This window comes from Vitis vinifera, chromosome 16, assembly GCF_030704535.1.
Source record: "Vitis vinifera cultivar Pinot Noir 40024 chromosome 16, ASM3070453v1".
Taxonomy (NCBI): domain Eukaryota; kingdom Viridiplantae; phylum Streptophyta; class Magnoliopsida; order Vitales; family Vitaceae; genus Vitis; species Vitis vinifera.
Window position 1 is genome coordinate 27,394,917 of NC_081820.1, and position 20,520 is coordinate 27,415,436.

General features: G+C 34.6%; 2 protein-coding genes across 5 annotated transcripts in view; one reads left to right on the top strand and one right to left on the bottom strand.

Annotated features, from left to right (window-relative positions):
• LOC100245291 (protein IQ-DOMAIN 21) lies at positions 1-3,587 on the bottom strand. Its single transcript, XM_010664561.3, has 4 exons — positions 2,999-3,587; positions 1,798-2,100; positions 992-1,357; positions 1-796 (listed from the first exon to the last, which is right to left on the bottom strand). The coding sequence occupies exons 1-4, from the start codon at positions 3,077-3,079 to the stop codon at positions 158-160; spliced, it is 1,389 nt and encodes a 462-aa protein (XP_010662863.1). The 5' UTR covers positions 3,080-3,587; the 3' UTR covers positions 1-157.
• Positions 3,588-19,038: 15,451 nt separating this feature from the next.
• LOC100252197 (structural maintenance of chromosomes flexible hinge domain-containing protein GMI1) overlaps positions 19,039-20,520 on the top strand; it is a 33,617-nt gene continuing 32,135 nt past the window's right edge. The window contains exons 1-2 of one of the 4 annotated variants that reach the window (XM_010664558.3): positions 19,039-19,273; positions 20,063-20,440. In XM_010664558.3, the coding sequence (XP_010662860.1) occupies positions 20,081-20,440 (360 nt within the window). In that variant the 5' untranslated portion in view covers positions 19,039-19,273; positions 20,063-20,080. The remainder of the gene's footprint in view (positions 19,274-20,062; positions 20,441-20,520) is intronic. The other 3 variants (XR_787951.3, XM_059733555.1, XM_010664559.3) reach the window with 3 other exon arrangements.

The following is a 20,520-nucleotide window of genomic DNA, read 5'->3' on the forward strand; positions in this document are numbered from 1 at the left end:
TTTCATCATAACTAATCATACAAGTGTTTATTAATTTTCAAACAACATAACATGACACCAAACAAACAAGTATGGGTGGCAAATAAATAATAATGTATTAATGCTACTTTCATACATCATACCACACACATGACACATTATTCAAACCCTAGCAAAATCATCCGAAATCATGTCTCCAACCTCCCACATGGACCATCCATTCCTCTGCCCCATTTGAGTCCGGGTTGAACCTGCCAACCCGCCTTGCCGGCGCCCTCGGTCCATTAGCCTTTGGGCTTGGGCTTCTCGGTGTTGGGTATGTTGTGGTCGCAGTCCCTCCACCCGAGCTTGAGGAGTCACAACCTGACCCGAGGAATGGTGCTTTCTTTGTTGAGGGGTTCCACTGGGGCATCTGCGGAGCAGGGCGGGGCTTCGTTGGGCCTTGGGCGCGAAATTTGGCCCTTGTGGATTTGGTTGGGGCCATGTAGCTAGGGACATTGTCTGAGCTTGGCTGCTTAAGTTGTCGGGTCGGGTCAGTGGGTGTGCGAAATGAGTCTCCGACAACATGTTGTCCATGTTGGCCTGTGTAGATATTGTCGAGCCCTGGAGGGCTGATGACGTCCATTTCTACTGTCTTCTCCGACATGTTATCGGTGGTGGGGAGGGTCATGTAAGAGGGGTCATGAGGACTGGATTGGCGAAAGTGGTAGGGCTGTGAAGCCATCCAACGCTCGAGCCAATTCCACCCCCATTGGGACTTCTCCCGCTCATTGTCATTCAACCCACCATCGTTTCGACTCGGGATTGATTCTTGTTGCTGTTGTATCAAAAATAGAAATGAGATGAGGGTACATATGAAATTAGGGTCTCACTAAAGTACATAGATGAATATCTCATCATATTCATACCACCGATATGATTTTTTTTTTTACTTTTATTGCTCTATTTTAGCATTTTCCGTGAAATTAATAATATAGAGGTGACGAAAAGGATATGAAACTTTTAAACTAACCTGGTAGCTAAAAGCATAGGCAAGGGCTCTCTCCCTTTTCATCACAGCATCATGTTTTCTCGTCTGATTTTCTTTCATCTTCTCCGACCTTTGGTGCTTGCCATTCCAACCTTCGGCCTCAAGTTTCTTGACTGGGATCTTTGTCTTTGGCTGTTCTTCCTCATGTGTTCTCTCCCCTTCGTCCTCCACCCTCTGCTGAACCTTCTCATGGGCTAGTTGAAGCCTCCGCGCCCGCACCCTTGCCTGCACACGCACCAATGCTTGCATACACCGCATGGTCATTTGCGCTTGCTTACGCACATTATGGCCCCTCACCAACGCTTGCAGCCTCACCAGTCCCTTCAAAGCACGCAAGGCCCGACGAGCCTACAAAGAAATCACAACATTATCCAATGAATTGCCCAAATTACCAAACACATAGTGCTACTCTAATTTGTTCCATTTAAGCAAAAAGGGTATCGTAAAATGCAATGTGTTTGATGTGTGCCTGACATAGAATTACCAAGTATTCACAACCTTCTTTAATCAAACACCTAAACTATGTCGGTTCTCAATGCTAACATAGTTCAATTTTTCCTCTAAAAGATGGTTTCTATTCCTCAATTAGTACACAAAAGCTTCAATCTATCCAATCTAAGCCAAAGGATTTCGAAAAAGGCAGTGTGCTTGATGTGTGCCTGAGAGAGAACAACCCGGTATTCACAACATTCCCCAACTAGTATGCAAAAGCTTCAATCTATTTAATTTAAGCAGAAGGGTATCAAAAAATGCAGAGTGTTTGATGAGTGCCTGAGAGAGAAGCTCACCAGATATCCCCTGTAATAAGACTGTATGATGGTGGCAGCCCTATCTTCCTTGGAGTGGCGGCCATACCCGGCCAACCTAACAACCTTTGCAGCAGCCTGCGCAGCTGCAACAGCCGCTTCGGCCGCTGCAGCAGTTGCCACAGCAACAGCAATAGCATGGCTCCTATCCCCAGTCACCGGAGACGACCCCTCCTCCTCCCTATCACTGTCATCATTAGTAACATCCGGCGAACTCTCCGCCGGAAAGTGCTCGAATGACACAACCTCCGGTGCCTCATTGTGGCACTTCTCCACATCAGCCTTCTGCAAATTGAAGCCATTGATCCAACAACAGACACTGATCAGAAATCATAGTGAATGATGCCAACAAGAAGCACATGGAGATCAATGGGGGATGATGTGATGGCATTGTTGGCTTGATAACAATGTGTCCTGAGCTCTACATGTGTTGATATGGGACCATGCCCTTTATGCACTCATCAAAGAGTAGGTTGCCTTTAAATGTTGCTCCCAACAAAAATCCAACCCTATATTCATTCCTCTCCTGCAAGTCCATAAGCATGGCTTGTTTGTTCCCTTTTGTCTGTTTAGCAAATGATTGAATTTCGAGAATCTAACATCGCTGTAATTTTATTTATTTATTTATTTTTAAATTATAGGTATATGAACCTTTGCCTGTGTAATAAATGAATGAATGATTATACCTATAATTTTTATTGTTATTATTATAAATTTTGAGATAATATTTGAATAACCTCCAATACATTTTTTTTATAAAATTAAGAATATAATTATGTTTGAATGATTTTGACTTGCATATGATAAAATTATCATGCCACAGGAAAATAATTATAGATTTTATTTATTATTAGGTGAAATCATTTAAAAAAGTTAATCCCTGAATTACCCTCATAGATCCAATAAAAAAAACTGCATTTAATTTTTACTTACCCACTTTCATAACAATTTATTTATTACTGATTAGACAAAATACATTTAATTTCTTACTTACCCATTTCTAAATGTTCGGTAAAAATAATTATATACTGGAAAAATAATGAATTTATATTGAAAGAGCACCCTCTAGGCTCTAACCACACATCAGCCAATCAACTCACAGTCCCTGATGAAAGGGTGGCGCTCCTAAATCAAAACCAGAGGCGCTCGCATCACTTCCATGGAAAATAACAGAAAAGTTTACCTTCTTCTCCGGCGACTCCTTGGACGGAGATTTGAACACTTTCTTCACCGACGATAACCACCCGCCACCCTTCTTCCCCATCTCAGGCCACGGTCAGATTGCCACCACAATTACCAAACACCCACGTCAAAAACCTTGACCTCGAACCCTCATCCAAGCTTCCAATCCAAACCCAGGAACCGAAAGCCGGATCAACACCCACGAAACAACGCCGTTTATTAATCAGCACGACGAGCTCTGACCATGATATGGCGGCGTTTTGCTATCTGAGTCATAGCTGAGATGAACACTGATGAAGAAGCTGAGAGCAACGAACGCACGTACCAAGGAAACGGCACAGTTTTGTGATCAGAATCGGACCTGAGACGATCGCTTATGAGTAAGATGAGGGCAATGGGCATATGAAGACCCACAAAACGGCATCGCTTTGAGATCAGAAACAGAGCTGAGATGAGAATTGATGAAGCAGAAGAAGAAAAAGAGAGCAATGAAAGATATACAGATAGACAAGGAGGTGGGCTCTAGAGAGAGAAAGTGTTGAGAGAGAGTGGACGAATGGTGTGAGGAGAGTAACTGCACACCCGCGGAATCGCCGTTGGAATTTATCGTTTTCACGGAGGAAAGAGTTCTGTTGGATCTGTTGACGTGGTCAACTCTGCTTCTGACACGTAACCAAAAATTGGCCTCCTCACGTGCATTCTGCTTTGACACGCAAGCAAAAAAATTGCCCCAGTTGCCACGGCATCTTTTAAGAAATTATATATAATGATCTCTCCAATTGCCATATAATATAATTTGGAGATTTAATTTTTCTTTATTGTTTGTTAAATATTTAAAATATTTACACCATATTTTATAGGAATTATATTAATATGGTAAAATTTTTATTAAATATAGACAATCTTTTATATAAACCAAAAAAAAATTATTAAATATAAGCTATTTTTATATAAACCAAAAAAAAAAAAAAAACACAAAGACTAGCATTACTTCAAATTTGAAGTAATAAATTTTTTTAATATATTAATTTTGAAAATAATTTTTTTTTAAATTATTATCCTTTTAGACAGGTCAAGAAGAGTTTCACATTTTATATAAGATTTAATATTAATTTTTAATTTTAGAAGATATAATAAAACAATAAACATACCCAAATAACACCTAATCATTTGGTAGAATTTTTAAAATTATTTTTCAAAATCTAGAAAATTACTTGATTTGAATTTGGATTAATATGTACGGGAACATTATTTTTAAATTATATAGCACAATATTAATAAATAAAAAAACCTATACTCTAATCAAAATTATTTTATCATATTCATTAAATATTTCTCAATTTTACACAACAAAACATGTTGCATATTTTGTTATATTATGTAAAACCTAAGTTAATAAATTCTAAAATTTAAGTTTATTCATCCCATGCATGCCCTCTATTAAATGCCCTTATATTATTACTATTATATATATTTTACCTACCCAATAACATTCACTCTTTCATTTTTTGGGAGTTGGGAGACTGTTACAAGTAAACGCAAGTGGGTGAGTAGGGTCTATATCATGGAACCCATTTACAATAAGGTCAATATGGTGTGCACCACATAAATAAATTCCCCATATTTTTCTTCTCTCATTGCTTGGTGGGAAGGAAAGAACTTTTTCTCACCCACATTTTCTAGATCCAACCTCTCACGTCTAGATTTTAGTTTAAAGAAGATGGCTCATTTTGCTTGCACTTAAAGGCAAAATTCAAGCAAATTATACTTAGAAACGTTGGATTGATTGGGTTTGGTCACAAGTACCTTTCTTCATGGAAGGGTTTTTCATCGGAGGGCCATTCTCCGTGCGCGCATGTCGGAGGAGGACCACCGATGAATGTATGTATGCACAGGTGTGAGGCCAAATTTGTTAAATTAAAACATAGAATTAATCGTAGATCGACTTTTTTTGTTTTTCTGTAGGGTACCTTACCCTAAGGAAAGTATTGAGATCATATGGGTTACATAAATGAGTCGTGACAAAAAAGAGAACAAAAATGTGAGGTTGATGTTAAGTCAATAATGCTTTGTTTGGGACCAAAAACAAACACAAGTGTAATGTTGATGTCAAGTCAATAATGCTTTGTTTGGAAACTACTAGTAAAAATAATTTGTTTTTTTTCTAAAAATATGATGATTTTTAAAACCAAAGTTTAAAAGTGTTTTCAAGTGTGTGTTGGTTTATTAGAGTATCATGGAAACAATTGAAAATATGAAAACTAAACCAACAACTTTTGTATTATATACAAGTCCACAATATGTTCGTAGAAAATAAGTGGAAAATGATTTCTAAAAAATAATATAAATATTAAAAGAAAATTATTAAATCCCATTTGGTTTTTGAGGAGTAATCCTTTAAATCCCATTTGGCTTGGCTTTTTGGAGCTAAAAAAGCTCTTTGTAATCTCAAAAAATATCTTTGGATGTATATGAATAATTTCAATAAAAGAGGTTTTTATTTAAACAATAATTAATAAGGAAATTATATTCTAATGTTTTTGTAAAACTTTTTTATGATAAGTTGTTTCACATCGAAAACAAAATGTTATCTCAAACAAGACATGAACAATAATACTATAATTTATAATATCATAAAAAAAAAAACAAAAAAAAACAAAGGAATCGACCCATATAGTAATAAATAATAAAAATTTAGTTGTTTTGATATATTTAGGATTGCAACTTGGATGGAATGGTCGAGTTAAAGGCTAACTCAAGCCTAACCAAACTTCTAATTCGAGACGCTCAACTCAAGTTCAATCCAACCTCAACCCAATCTCATTTTAAAGATTCGTGTTAATTTCAGGTTTTTCATGTTGGGGTAGGGTTGGGTTACATAATATAAAATCCATTTATAGTACTTTTTATAAATTTTTATTTATTTATATATTTATATGAAAATTTAAATAATAAATAGGATAAAATTTAAAGATAAAAATAAAAAATAAACATAAATTTGTATAGTTTTCTACAAATATATAGAACAGTATATAATATAATATAGTTTGATATTTTTTTCTTAAAATTTTTAAAAAATATTATTATATAAAATAATATACGTTATAAATATTATAAAACATTAAATCGTGTTTGGGTTTAACTTAAGTTATTTGAACCTTTATCCGAACCCAATCCAAATTGAGTTTAGGGTGAGAAAATATAATCGAAACTCAATTCAAATATTGAAAATAATTGTCAAACTCCGCTTAAATATCGTGTTGGGTTTAGATTTGTTAGGCTAATATATCGAAATTGCACCATTGTACATGTAATAATTAAAAGTTTACTAACTTTAAAACAATTAGGACATTGATCAACTTCTTCATGTGTATTAATGATCTCATAAAAGAGTTACAAAACATGTTTTTATGTAAGTTCCTTTCAATTTATGCAAAGGTAGTGTTGAGATCCTATTTATTAAAAATTTAGAACTTAGAATAATGGGGCAAACAAATAAATTGACCTTCACAATAAAACAAAATGTCAAATCGACCCACATAATAAGCAAAAGCTTATGGACTTGAAAAGTGATTGAAAGTACCCTAAAAAGGGGCCATGTAATTGAAAGACTAGTCTTATAAGATTGGAAGATGAGGGTGTTGGGTGGTCACTTTTAGCAAAATAGTATGAAATTTGAGTTGGAACAAGTGGATTATAAGCAACACCTCTCTCATCTACTATCTAATGGTAAAGAAAGAAATGACTAAGTAGATGATTTGAGACCTCAACTACTTATGGCAATCATGAGATTTAAGCATTCCTTTACATCTTATTAAGGGTTGGTGTAACGCATCTAATTTATCTATCTTTTAAGTTTTGGATCGCAGCCCATTAATTAATCATTCTAGGGTTTGGAAGGATGTGATTGTGAATTCAATTGACAATTTTGAACGTTTAATTGGACTTGGGGGGAATTCTATTTGAATTCAAGCTTTTTTAGATTCTCTAATTATTTTATTGTTTTTTAATAAAATTGTGGAATCTAACACTAGATCACCTTTTTCGTCCACTTCCTTCTCTTTACTCAAAGTTAACGAAAAAAAAAAACTTGATGGTAACAAAATAAAGATTTTAAGTTAGAGATAATTTGATGACACTTTTAAAAAATATTTCTTATATAAAAGGGTGGTTTTTTTTTTTTTTTTTTGGAAAAAAGACTGTGGACCCTGCATTTTGTACGATGCATTCCCACTCGATGTTGAACTCGTTTTTTTATCTATTTGTGAAAAAAAATTGATTTTTAGAAAAAGACTTGAAATCGTCACTTATTTTTGTTTTATTTTTTTTAAGAGAAAAAAACAAGAAAAAAAAACTCTAAGTGTGATTTTTGAAAGAAAAACAAGTCTGTAAAAAACTAAAGTCGAGTCCGAGAGGCAGGTTACTTATTGGGAAGGTATGGTAAAAGACCGTAACCACCCTCCAAGTCCTTAAAAATGGGTCTCTACTAAATAAAATAAGACAAGTGTGACAATTGACAAGAAAATCAATTAATACCAATGAATAATTATACACTGGAAGTCAATCGTGCATGGAGAATAAATAAACAAAGTAAGAGCGAGAACGTACCTTAGCAACGAATAATAATGTGCTATCATAGAGACAAAGTTAGCTCAAGTATAAAATTATCATATGCATAATAAAGGGCAAGATAAAGATCAACAATATTCATTAAGCATAACAATTGACAATCAAAATGAGAAAACTCATATGTAGGGTTCTCACCAAAACCCAATTGATTTTGCATGAATTAATATCATAAATTACATTGTTTTGGAGTTATGAAAACTCATTCATATTTATATATAAAAAAATTGAGAAAAATGGAAAATTATTTTTTAAGTCAAAGAAAATTTGTGAAAATGTTAATCTGAAGGGAAAAGTAGCAAGTTTATTAAAAATGATATTTTTGGTGACTCTAAACCCTAAGGAAGAAATAAGAAAAGAAAGGACTTAAATTTATTTGAAAACACGACTGGAATTAAAATTATTTGAAAATTGAAGTTTTGAAAATTGGAGTTTTGAAGATTAAATTTGAAAAAAAAAAAAAAAACTGGAGTTTTGAAAATTATTTGAAAATTGGAGTTTTGAAAATCAAATTTTAAAAATTGGAATTTTGAAAATTATTTGAGAATTGAAGTTTTGAAAATTATTTGAAGATTGAAGTTTTGAAAATTGGAGTTTTGAAGATTAAATTTGAAAAAAAAAAAAACTGGAGTTTGAAAAATTATTTGGAAATTGGAGTTTTGAAAATTGGAGTTTCGAAAATTAAATTTTGAAAATTATTTGAAAATTAAACTTGAAAATTAGAGTTTTGAAAATTAAATTTTGATAATTGAAATTTTGAAAATTGTTGAAAAATGTTTATTTGAAGGGAAAAGTAGCAAGTTTATTAAAAATGATATTTTTGGTGACTCTAAACCCTAAGGAATAAAGAAGAAAAGAAATGACTTAAATTTATTTGAAAACACGAGTGGAATTAAAATTATTTGAAAATTGAAGTTTTGAAACTTAAACTTGAAAATTGGAGTTTTGAAGATTAAATTTGAAAAAAAAAAAAAAAAAAAAAACTGGAGTTTTGAAAATTATTTGAAAACTGGAGTTTTGAAAATCAAATTTTAAAAATTGGAGTTTTGAAAATCAAATTTTAAAAATTGGAATATTGAAAATTATTTGAGAATTAAAGTTTTGAAAATTATTTGAAGATTGAAGTTTTGAAAATTGGAGTTTTGAAGATTAAATTTGAAAAAAAAAACTGGAGTTTTAAAAATTATTTGGAAATTGGAGTTTTGAAAATTATAGTTTTGAAAATTAAACTTGAAAATTGGAGTTTCGAAAATTAAATTTTGAAAATTGGAATTTTGAAAATTATTTGAAAATTAAACTTGAAAACTAGAGTTTTGAAAATTAAATTTTGATAATTGAAATTTTGAAAATTAAAAGATGAAGAATTAAGAGGATGACACTTGGCTTTTGGGTGGTGCACTGGGGGGTGGCCATGCATGGCCATGTGGGAGTGGGCCCAGTGAGGTAGGGCAGGTGTTGGATGATTAGTTATAGCCAACTGCATTGCTTTGCTGGTTTGTAGCCACACAGTTTCAAAGCTCACTAGTGTGTTATAGTTGGACACAATCCCATAACCTTAATCTTGAATCAGAATCTACACTCTGAAGATTCAGTAACAACACCATAATGAGCAATGGCATGGTCCTGACTAAACAACATCCCTAGATATAGTCTTTGTTTAACCAATCCCTTGGCTTGACTTGAAGTTCTGCTAGTAGCTAACTATTTTGAATCACTCCCATAAGCAAATTTCTTTTGTGGTGCACGGGGTCTAACATTTACACTTTGACTTGTTGGCAAGGACTTTGACATTAGAGCCTTATTCACATCAGAGTGTTCAAGGAGAGGTGGGTGTCTACTAAGTTGTGATTGGGGTTGATCTCTTTTCGGTTGGTATCACTCTCTAAAGGTCTAGCAACTGTGGGAGGTTGTTGTCGTACTACTCTGCCTCCACGGATGACATACTGAACATCCTGAGTAACCGTCTCATCAGGATCTCGAGTTAGTATAAACGGAGACTGAATGCTATAACATGGGCAAATCAACAGCCCAACCGTAGTCAACTGCACTAGTGGTGTGTCAGGAACCAATCTAAATGGTGTGGATGCCTGTGGGTTTGAGATCACTCCATCAACCTCATAACTCTCATACACTACTATAGGCTCTGGCTCAGAATCATCCCAACTCAGCATGTGAATGCGATCATCCGACTCAATGAAAGCCATGAAATGTATGCCGTCGACTAGAGGAGTGACCACATGTGAAATATGAGCTAGTAGAGGGTTAGTGGTTACACTTGCTTGACCCAAGTGAACCAAACCTTGATCTATCAAGTACTGGATGGCGTGCCTCAAAGTAGTACAATGATTGGTCTCATGTCCTAGCCCCTGATGATATGCATAGTGTAGATCCATCCTAAATTGTGGCGAAATAGGCTGAAGCAATGGCCTATGAGCAAGAAGCGTCAATAATCCAACATCTGTGAGCTTTCGAAGAGCCTGGCTCAATGACATACCCAACTATGAAAACTGCCTCGGTATCTTCAAAGTAAAAGAAGTATACGCATGTGGAGCTCTATGTCTAGGGTATAAAGCTGGAGGTCTCTCTATGATTTGTGTTGCATAACATGGCTGTACTAGAGCAGGGTATGAAATTGGAGGCCTCTCTGTGCCCGATACTGCATAATGCGGTTGTCCTAGTGTGGAAAACGGGTAAGTCTAATCATACAACTCAAGAGGTGCCTGTGGCTTATACTAATGAGGTGAATAAGAAGGGTAAGTCTCAACAGGCTGTGAAACTAATTGATGACACCTAGGAGGCCTCTAACTAGTAGAAGTAATAGTGCCCACATCTGACCTCTGTCCTCCGACTGGTTTCTTCCCCTTAGCATCAACAAGGGAAGAATCATACCATAATCCTCTCGAAATGCCATCATCCACGTCATACAGTGCTGAAACCAGAGATCCAAAGTTTGTAAAAGGTACTCCGACCACATGTCTAGCAATCCTAGGCTGCAGACTCCTCAAAATCATTTGTATTTGATCTCTCTTTGATGGTCTATCAATAATCTCTACTATTTTCCCCCGCTAACAGGAGATGAAGAAAGAAATGAACTTATCTGATCTCTGTCTTAAAGCATTTAGCTCTCTCCTCGACACATCTACAACAATATTAAATGAAAACTGTCACAAAAACTCCTGAGCTAGGTCATACCATGTCCTGCGTTGTGAGGATTCCAAATATGCGAACCAACACTGGGATGCGCTACTCAGAAATAAAGGGAACATGGTGATCATTTGCGACTTGTCTAACCCATGGGTCCTCATCACAATACTATAGAGTCGAAGATGTATGTGGGGACAACCAACACCCATATATTTCTCAATGTTAGGCATCTTGAACTTGGCCGGTAGACTGACCACTGGTATACTATCAAGATCATCCCAAACAACTGAACCGTCATATACTCTCAACTGCCTGATACACTACTCGATACGATCTATGCGTTTGTATCTTCAAGGATTGTGGTGTGTACTGTTGTAGGTGGGATGACCTCAGATTGACCGTGTAATAGATAAGGTGAGGCCTGTGGCATTGTCCAATCGAATGGTAGTGGTGGTGGAGGAGACAACAAATCATGAGACACCTTGTCTTGAGCTATAGGTTCTCTACTCTGTAGACTACCCATCTTTTGTCTAAGATTAGTCAAGGCCTCCTGAATGGAAGCCATGACGGCTATGAACTGGTGAACTATGACGGATTGTTGATCCATGTTTGATATCACGAAAGTACGAACCAATCTGCCCTCTATTTTGACCCAAGATGGTGAATCCAAACTGAGAACGAAGAGCCAATCCTGGAAGACTCCTCTCTGGACGTGTGGAATATCTTCTTCCAGTTATCCATTCTCCTCTAAAACCAATCAATAACCCTTCCTCTCTCCCTTCTCCTCCCTTTCCCCTACTCTATCTACCCGGGAGTTAGTAGGCCTTTTTTTTTCTTTCTTTACTATTATTTTTTTTTTTCCTTACTACCTGATAACATCTAGCTCCTTTTGCTTTCCCCCCCAAGCTTCCACCAGCTCTACTGTACCCTCTTCTCCACTACTCATTCAAAAAATGTCTCAATCTTAACCACCATCATGACAAGTTAGCAATGTCCTTGGCCATGCGTCCCATGCAACTTGCTTACTCATAGAGGTCATCCTCCACTCCAATATGTTGCCATTTGCCAACATCTCCTCTAAATGTAGCATGTGTTCCCTAAACTCTACCGTTTGGCAAAAGAAAATGGGAACAAAAGAATGGTCTTCCAAATGGGGGTCTATAAAGACATTTTACAAAATTTTAAAAATTATTTTTCAAATATTAAAAAATCACTTGTAAGGTTCTGTAAATAAGTATTCAATAAATAATTCTTCTAAAAATGTTTTTTCCAAAAAAATATTTAAAATATTATCAAATATATATAGTTTCAAGTATGATACATAAAAAAGATTTTCATAGATTAATTAAGAAGAAGTGATATGTTAAGTAGCTTAAAAAGTTTTGAGAAAAATAAAGAAAGACATTTTGAAGAGGTAGTTAAATGCTAGTGACATTAGGCTTGTTAAATCAGGACTTGTGCAATCAAACCAGAATAAAGATATTTTTACATTAACCTTTAAAAGCTAAGCTATTTAAAAAAAAAAAAGTATTTAAAAGTTTTTTTTAATATAACTCATTTATACATTATTAGGATTCTTATGAAAAATGATATTGATTTTTATAATTATAAAATCTTATTTTTGATATGTATTTTCATTGTTAACAAAGGTTTTTTAATATTAAAATTTCAAATCAGACCAATCCCGATGATTAGAAGTTAACCAGGTGAGAAACCAAGAAACCAATTGTAGCCCCCCTCAAAGGGTGTTCGTTTTTTTTTTTTATTATTTGATTATCTCTCCTAGCCACCTCGAAGAGGAGTCGTTCTCGGGCAGCTAAATGGGGGATGGGAAGTGAAGGAAAGCGGCTGATGAGAAGGAGCCGTTTCTCGGGCAGCCAAAGAAGGCTGACAGCCAAAGAGGATGATGGGTGAGTTGTTCTTGAGCAGCCCAAGGAGCTTGAGGTGACGGTCTAGGGGAACAGAGGAGCTGGGGCTGTAGAGGACAGAGGAGATATTTCAGTGGCTTGCTGAGGAAGACAGGGGGGAGGGGGGAGGGGGGAGGGGGGAGGGGGAGAGAGAGAGAGAGAGAGAGAGAGAGAGAGAAAAAAAAAAAAAAAAAACGGGAAGAGGAGCAAAACAAGGTGTATGCTGGAGCTTGAAAGCACGCTAGGGAGGAGGAGGATAGGATTTTCTGGTTCATTTTCTGCTAGAGAGGAGCTTTACCAAGCGCAGGTATGGCCGATTTTTTTAGTTCATTTTCTTCCTATCGTATTGTCTTTTCATGTCTTTTTTTGTTTGTTTAACTTTCATCCGCTGTTTGGAAATGTTTGCCTTGCTAATATCTCATTCTTTTGGGCTCCATTTGAGGTTATTATGTACATGGTTTCACATGGATTGAATTAATCTTCTCTCTCACTACCCGTGACTGTGCTCCAAATCCATTCCCCTCACCTTTGCATGGCTTTTGCATAGTCACTTTCATACCCATCTCTCATGCTAATACTCGTCATCCACCTCCCATTCATGCGCATGGAGACCATTGCGCATGGCCGTCCCTATCACTTTTCCGTCTCTTTAATGCCCAGCTCATCTATCCTTTCCCTCACCACCCTACCTTCGTAAGTTCATGCCCATTGATCATCCCTTCATATTAATGTTATACCCACAGTTTCCACCCTAATATATCCAATGCCATGTAGCGTCCATCCCACTTCATGCACACCATACCCATTTCCTTCACACCCATTTTTCTTCTTCTTATCATCTTTCTCTCTCACCACTCGACATCTATTCACTCACATACATGAAAGACTTGCTTGACTACCCCTCATGCAACATCCACGTGAATACCCATTTTTTTTTTCATATCTATCTCCATGAAAATCCCGCTCCTCACCACCTCTCGATGCCAAGGTTCCGGTCGCCCCACGTGCACCCAGCGTTAGCCTCGTCGTCCACCAACGCCGGGTTCGATTCCTCCACGTGGCTCGCCTGCTATGGGAGCTCCGCGGCGGCGACGTAGGATGCTTTCAGCAAATGAGCTCTTCCTCAACGGCCAGATTCCGGCCGACAAGGCTCTCCACGCTCCCATGAAGGCTGCAGCAGCAAGCTCTCCACCGACGCCAGGCCGCTGCAGTTGGGCATGTCCGAGATGGCGCGGGAGGTTGGCAGCTTGGACCAACTCCGAGGACCTCCGGCGACGCCTCTCTTACCTCCGCTTTCTCCGTCATAGTCTTCCTGAGGTGAAGAAGAAGAGCACGTGGCTGAAGGGCCCAAAGAGAAAATGAGTATGGATTTGGATTTTAGTGGGTTGGGCCCAAAAGAGAAGCCCAAGTTTGTGAAGGCTTTAATTGCCTTGGGCTTGCCCATTGACACCTTTGGTTTTGGGCTCGGGTTTGAACTTGGAGCCCAGGCCCAAGCCTATGAAGAGAAGCCCAAGTTTATGGAGGCTTTAATTGCCTTGGGCTTGCCCATTGATATCTTATGGACTGGGCTTGATGAAGATGGGGCTTATTAGTGGGTTTAGGCTTATGGACTTGGGCTTGATGGATGGATATTATCATTTATTATTATTATTATTAATTATTACTATTACTATTATTATTATTATCATCATTATCAATTATTATTATCATTGTTATTATTATTATTATTATTGTTGTTATTATTGTTATTATTATTGTTATTGTTATTATCATTATTCTTGTCATTATTATTATTATTATCATTATTATTATTATTAACCCAACTTTCAAAATCTCATTATTATCATTATTATTAATTCACACTATCAACATCTATTTATTATTATTATTATCATCATTAATCCAAACTTTCAAAAATCTCATTATTATTATTATTATTACCTCAACTTTCAAAATCTATTTATTATTATTATTATTATCATTAATCCAAACTTTCAAAACCCTATTATTATTACTAACCCAACTTTCAAAAATCTCATTACTATTATTATTATTAACTCAACTTTCAAAATCTCATTATTATTATTATTATTAATTCACACTATCATCATCTATTTATTATTATTATCATCATTAATCCAAACTTTCAAAAATCTCATTATTATTGTTATTATTACCTCAACTTTCAAAATCTATTTATTATTATTATTATTATCATTAATCCAAACTCTCAAAGTCCTATTATTATTATTATTAACCCAACTTTCAAAAATCTCATTACTATTATTATTATTAACCCAACTTTCAAAAATCTCATTATTATTATTATTATTACCTCAACTTTCAAAATCTATTTATTATTATTATTATTATCATTAATCCAAACTCTCAAAGTCCTATTATTATTATTATTAACCCAACTTTCAAAAACCTCATTACTATTATTATTATTAACCCAACTTTCAAAATCTCATTATTATCATTATTATTAATTCACACTTTCAACATCTATTTATTATTATTATTACTATCATTAATCAAAACTTTCAAAATCCTATTATTATTATTATTAACCCAACTTTCAAAAATCTCATTACTATTATTATGATTAACCCAACTTTCAAAATCTCATTATTATCATTATTATTATTTCACACTTTCAACATCTATTTATTATTATTATTATTATTATCATTAATCCAAACTCTCAAAATCTCATTATTATTATTATTAATTCACACTTTCAAAATTTTTTTATTATCATTATTATTAATTCAACTTTCAAAATCCTACTATTATTATTATTAACCCAACTCTCAAAATATTATTATTATTGTTATCATTAATTCAACTTTTAAAATCTTATTGTTATTATTACTATTATTATTATTATTATTAATTCACACTTTCAAAATATTATTATTATTATTATTATCATTAATTCAGACTTTCGAAATCTTATTATTATTATTATTATTAATTCAAACTCTCAATACCTTATTACTATCATTATTATAAATTCAACTTTCAAAAGTCTATGGTCTCGCAGTTCAATTTCCTAAAGTCCGTTTCTCATTTTCTTTAACAAATTTCGATTTAATCACCGGAGCTCTAATCTTCAAAATTTAATTCCAAATACTCCAATTTTCAAATAAGCTCCAATAATCCAGTTTTCACTCGAATAGTTTTTAATCACATTTCAGTTCCTAAATAATCTTCTGATCTTCTTGATTTTATATAAGCAATAGTGATTCCTTCATAATTCTAAAATACGGGATTTGTGAGATTAGCTCATGAACAATAAATCGGGCTTTGTTGGGGGCCCTATGTTTGACCCCTTTTAACTGTCAATTATCGTTCTTACTGTATTTTGCTTGAGCTTCGTTTTGCACTCCGATATGTATGAGCTATGTTTTGTATTCATTAATTGTGCACTAATCTCGCTTCTTGATAGCGCATTGTGGCTCGTGGCCGAGGTATGCATCCACACCCTTTCTAGTCAATCTCTATTGCGTGTTTTGATTCTCATATTGTGCATGATTTAGGTGAATATCCATTGACTTTCTCGTTGATTGCCACGTCAGTTTCATTGTATTAGTAGAGACCCGCCATTTTAGGGACTTAGAGGGGTGTTACGGTCTTTACCGTACCTTCCTGATAAGTAACCTGACCCCCAAACCCGATCCGGTTTTTCACAGACCACCTTTTCCAAAGTAAGGAGTCACACTTAGGGTTTTTCTTTCTTATTTTGTTTACCCTTTAAAAATAAAACAAAAATAAGTGGCGACTCCAAGTCAATTTTTCTTAATCAATAAAAATCAATTTTTCGAAATCAAAATCGAGTTTCGCCATCGAGTGGGAAACGCATTGAGCCGAAATGCGGGGTCCACACCAATTTATTGATTCACCACTTGGTTGAACAATCGATGGATTGGTTACCCAAAAACAAATTTTAACAACACTTGTCAAACTTTGTTTTCTTGATTTTTTTTTTTTTTTTTTTGTGAAGATACTATCCTCTTATTATACAATATAAAATTTACTTAATTTTTTAAAATACCCTTTAAAAAAACATTCCAAAACACACACCCCCGTGAATTGTAAGTTGTAGTTCTTATTATCATATACTTCATCATAATTTAAAAAAAGAAAAGAAAAGAAAAAAAGAGTACAAAAAATTAATTTTTTTACATCTACTGCTATTTTGATTTTGATAACAATTACATAAAATATTAAAATTAAAATTTGGTTATATAAATATTTAAAATGAACAAAGCTTCCAATTATTATTATTATTATTATTATTATTATTATTATTATTTTATTAATTTGGCATGAGATCCAAACAAATAAAACAACCAAATATAGTTAAAAACTTTAAAATACATTAATGAGTCAAAAAAATCATATTAGATTTAGGTCTTAATTTTAAATAAAAATTAAAACTAAATAGTAGTCAATAATATTATTTTAGTATTAAAATGTAAAAAAGAAATTAATGGGGTATTTTTAGTATTTAATTTTTTTTTTTTAAAGGTTCTCTATTCCATCAAACGATATTTTAAATAAGACTTAAAATCGCATTTTAAAACTTATATTTATAGAACCTAAAAATTCTAAGAAATATTTAGAAACACTTTTTAATTGGGGAATGAAATGGAATATCCTTTTCTATTTTTTATTTTAAGTTTCAAAAGTGTTTAATTTTTTTTTTTAATACAGGAAAAAGTATAAAAGGACAAAAATATAAAGTTATAAAAGTACTGCTGGCCACGTGTCAAATTATCATAGGCCCATGCAGTTTTACTAACTTTCGGAAAGTGACGGGGTGTCCACCCCCTCGTTTCAAAGCCTTCACATCTGGCTGTAGAGAAAGTGTTTATAATATAATCATTTTATTATTTTGTTCATTTCTTAATTCTTTTTGCTTTTGTTTTTGTTATTTTATCTGTTTTTGACTGGAATTAACAAAAGTTTTAAAAAATATTTATTTATTTATCATTCATGTGAGTTTTGACTTTTGAGACTTCTCTTATAATTATTAATAATTGGTGCAATCGGGTTATTATAAAGTTATAAGCTGTACGACTTCTCACCTCCACCTTTCAAAATCCCGCCCATGCAGTTTACGTTACTTTTGAAAATGGATGTAGTGTCCGGAAACTCTAAACAACGCCATGGTGCGCAATGCGCATCCCACCCCCTTTCTTCGCCTGCAAGAAACAGAAAGCTCAGAATAGGAAAAGTTGACACGTGGCAGTACGCGACCACTACCATCATTAGACATATGTATTATGTATACAAAATATAATTTAAAAAATGCGAAAAATAAATTTCATATTTAAGATTAATTATTGTTAAAAAAAATGTAAGTTGAAATTTTGATTTAACGAATTTTTTTATGAGTTTAATTGGAACTAAAAATTCTACTTGGTTTTAAGTTTTAATATTAAATAAATTGACAAATAAAAATAACTTTACCTTTTTGACTTTAAGAGGAGAATTCGATTTGGTAACTTTTCTTAATAGTTGTCAATAAAAAACTTATTTGGTATAAGCTTGACCAAGTTGACTCCATAACGGAAAAGGATTTATTTATTTATTTATTTATATAATTAATAAATATTCCTTAAAATTCTATAAATTGAAATACGATTTTCAAATTTTATTAACAAGATATTAAAAAAATTTAAATCATAATTATTATTGTCTTCAATTATGTTTAAAAAAATTTATGTACCCACTTTTAGACGAGATGAAAAAATAAAAATTAGTAATATAATAGGTTTTTTTGGTTATTTTTATTTTAAAAATATTTTGTATTTATTAATTTTAAAGGTTAGAAAAGGGGAAAACATTGGGGGTTGGTCCAGGAACAGGCCCCAGTCCCAACAGTTTCCGGAATCAATTTAGATTTTCACAGTGGCGGCTAACATTAAAACGGCAACAAATTCTAAACAGTGCCGGTGCGCACTGCGCAGATATCGGTCGAACTCATCCTACGTGTACCCAATATGTGGGGCCCACACAAAACACTGATTGGCACGTGGAAAAATGGCGAGATTGCACACTGTGGGGTGTGGGCCGTGGACTCTATCCAATGCAAGGCGCTTCCAGACAGTCCTACGTGTCAGAGCTCTTGGGGCCCATTAATTATCGTCTTCAAACGTGGCACGAAACCAGCACGCTATGCGAACTGTCCGTCTCGCGTACGTTAGCATCACTTAGCCTGTTAGCTCACTTGGAGCCGTGGCTGTGCACTTGGTCTAAAATGAACCGGGTGCGCACCGAGCACGCTAGACCCACCGCTCCCTCTCCCGGTGCCTACGTGCCAATAAAAAATATCAAACTTCGTAGCTTAGTGCGCACACGGCGCATTTAAGTGACCCACCCGAGGTGCATTTTCTGCGAGAGAAATGCTCTGGTTTTTCACATTTCCTCCTTCGCTCCAACTATATCTGCACGCACACTCTCTCTAGAAACCCCAAGATTAGAACTCTCTTTCCCTCTCTAGAAACCCTAGCCAACCCTCCAATTCTCCTTTCTCAGTTCGTCTGAAAATCAACTTTTAACTGAGCGTCTGAAAAATCAGAAAGAAGGTATGGATTGATAACCTGCGACGAAGTTTTCTTTGTAGCTTCATTCCCTGAAACTTCTTTCGAAATCTTCGTTTACTATTATTTGCTTTCTGCTAAGTCGGCATTTTCGAAAATGGAAGGGTTTTTTTTAAACGCGGAGCTTGCTTTTTTTTTTTTTAGTTTTGTTCATTCTATGAAGTTTGGATCAAAGTGAATGGTTTTAAATCGTTAGGCATTTGGTTTTACTCGAGTCTGGAAGTATTTCGCATCTCTGGTTTTTGTGTTTTGAGATTTCTTTGGCTTCCGAGCGATCGTAAGTGTCTTCACTCTGGAATTTTTATAAGAATTATTTTGTTGACGTTTTCTTTGGATGAACGGAAAAGGCTGTTTGTGTCCTGGTGAAAAGCTTTATTGCATTTATAGGTATTTTTTTCGATGTTTTGAGGATTTTCCAGGCTTCCAAACTCTCCTAATTGACTCTATCGTTTGTTCTTTCTATCTATTGTTTCAGCCTTTCACTGTGTGGTAATTTGCAGAGTATCTCAGAAAATTCTTCTATGCTTTGAGTTTTCTCCTGCCAAATGTTATTTTCTAGTCTTCGAAACGCCTCTGAAATTTTCACTATTTTAATGTTTCTATAGAACCTCACAGGCTTTGATCATTTATTTTATTTCTTGTTACGGAGCCCTCTTTCGTTAAACTCGTCATTTGAAAAAAAGGAAGCAACTCCACTGGAGAAGTCCGCCTTTGATATTTTACTGTTCAAACCATCTAAATCTGTTGTCTTTGATTTTTCTTCTCCTGATACAGAGTTTTGATTTGCCATACATGGAAGAAGAAGTTCCCCCCCAGAGGGGCAAAAAGAGGTCCATTGTGGAAATTTCTGGTGATAATGATCTAGGTGCCATCTACAAGTTTAAGATTCTCTTACCCAATGGCACAAGCTTGGGTTTGAACTTACATGAACATAAGTTGTCCAACCTTCTAATGCCTCTACAAGAGTTCATTGGTTTGGTGAGAACAGAGTACTTCAGAACTCGTCGCCAACCTGAATCGCCTGGAACGAGGCAAAAAATAATGTGGAAAAGTAAAGATATATTTCTTGTAGACGCATCTGAAAACAGGATGAAACATACTGTCAATTTCAGGAAATTTGAGCCACATAAATGTCATATTTTACAACTTAATGTGAGTTTCTGCATTAGCTTTCACTGTACCTGTTGTTTGGATTAATGGGTTTTGCTTATTTTGATGCTTTTTTTTTTTTT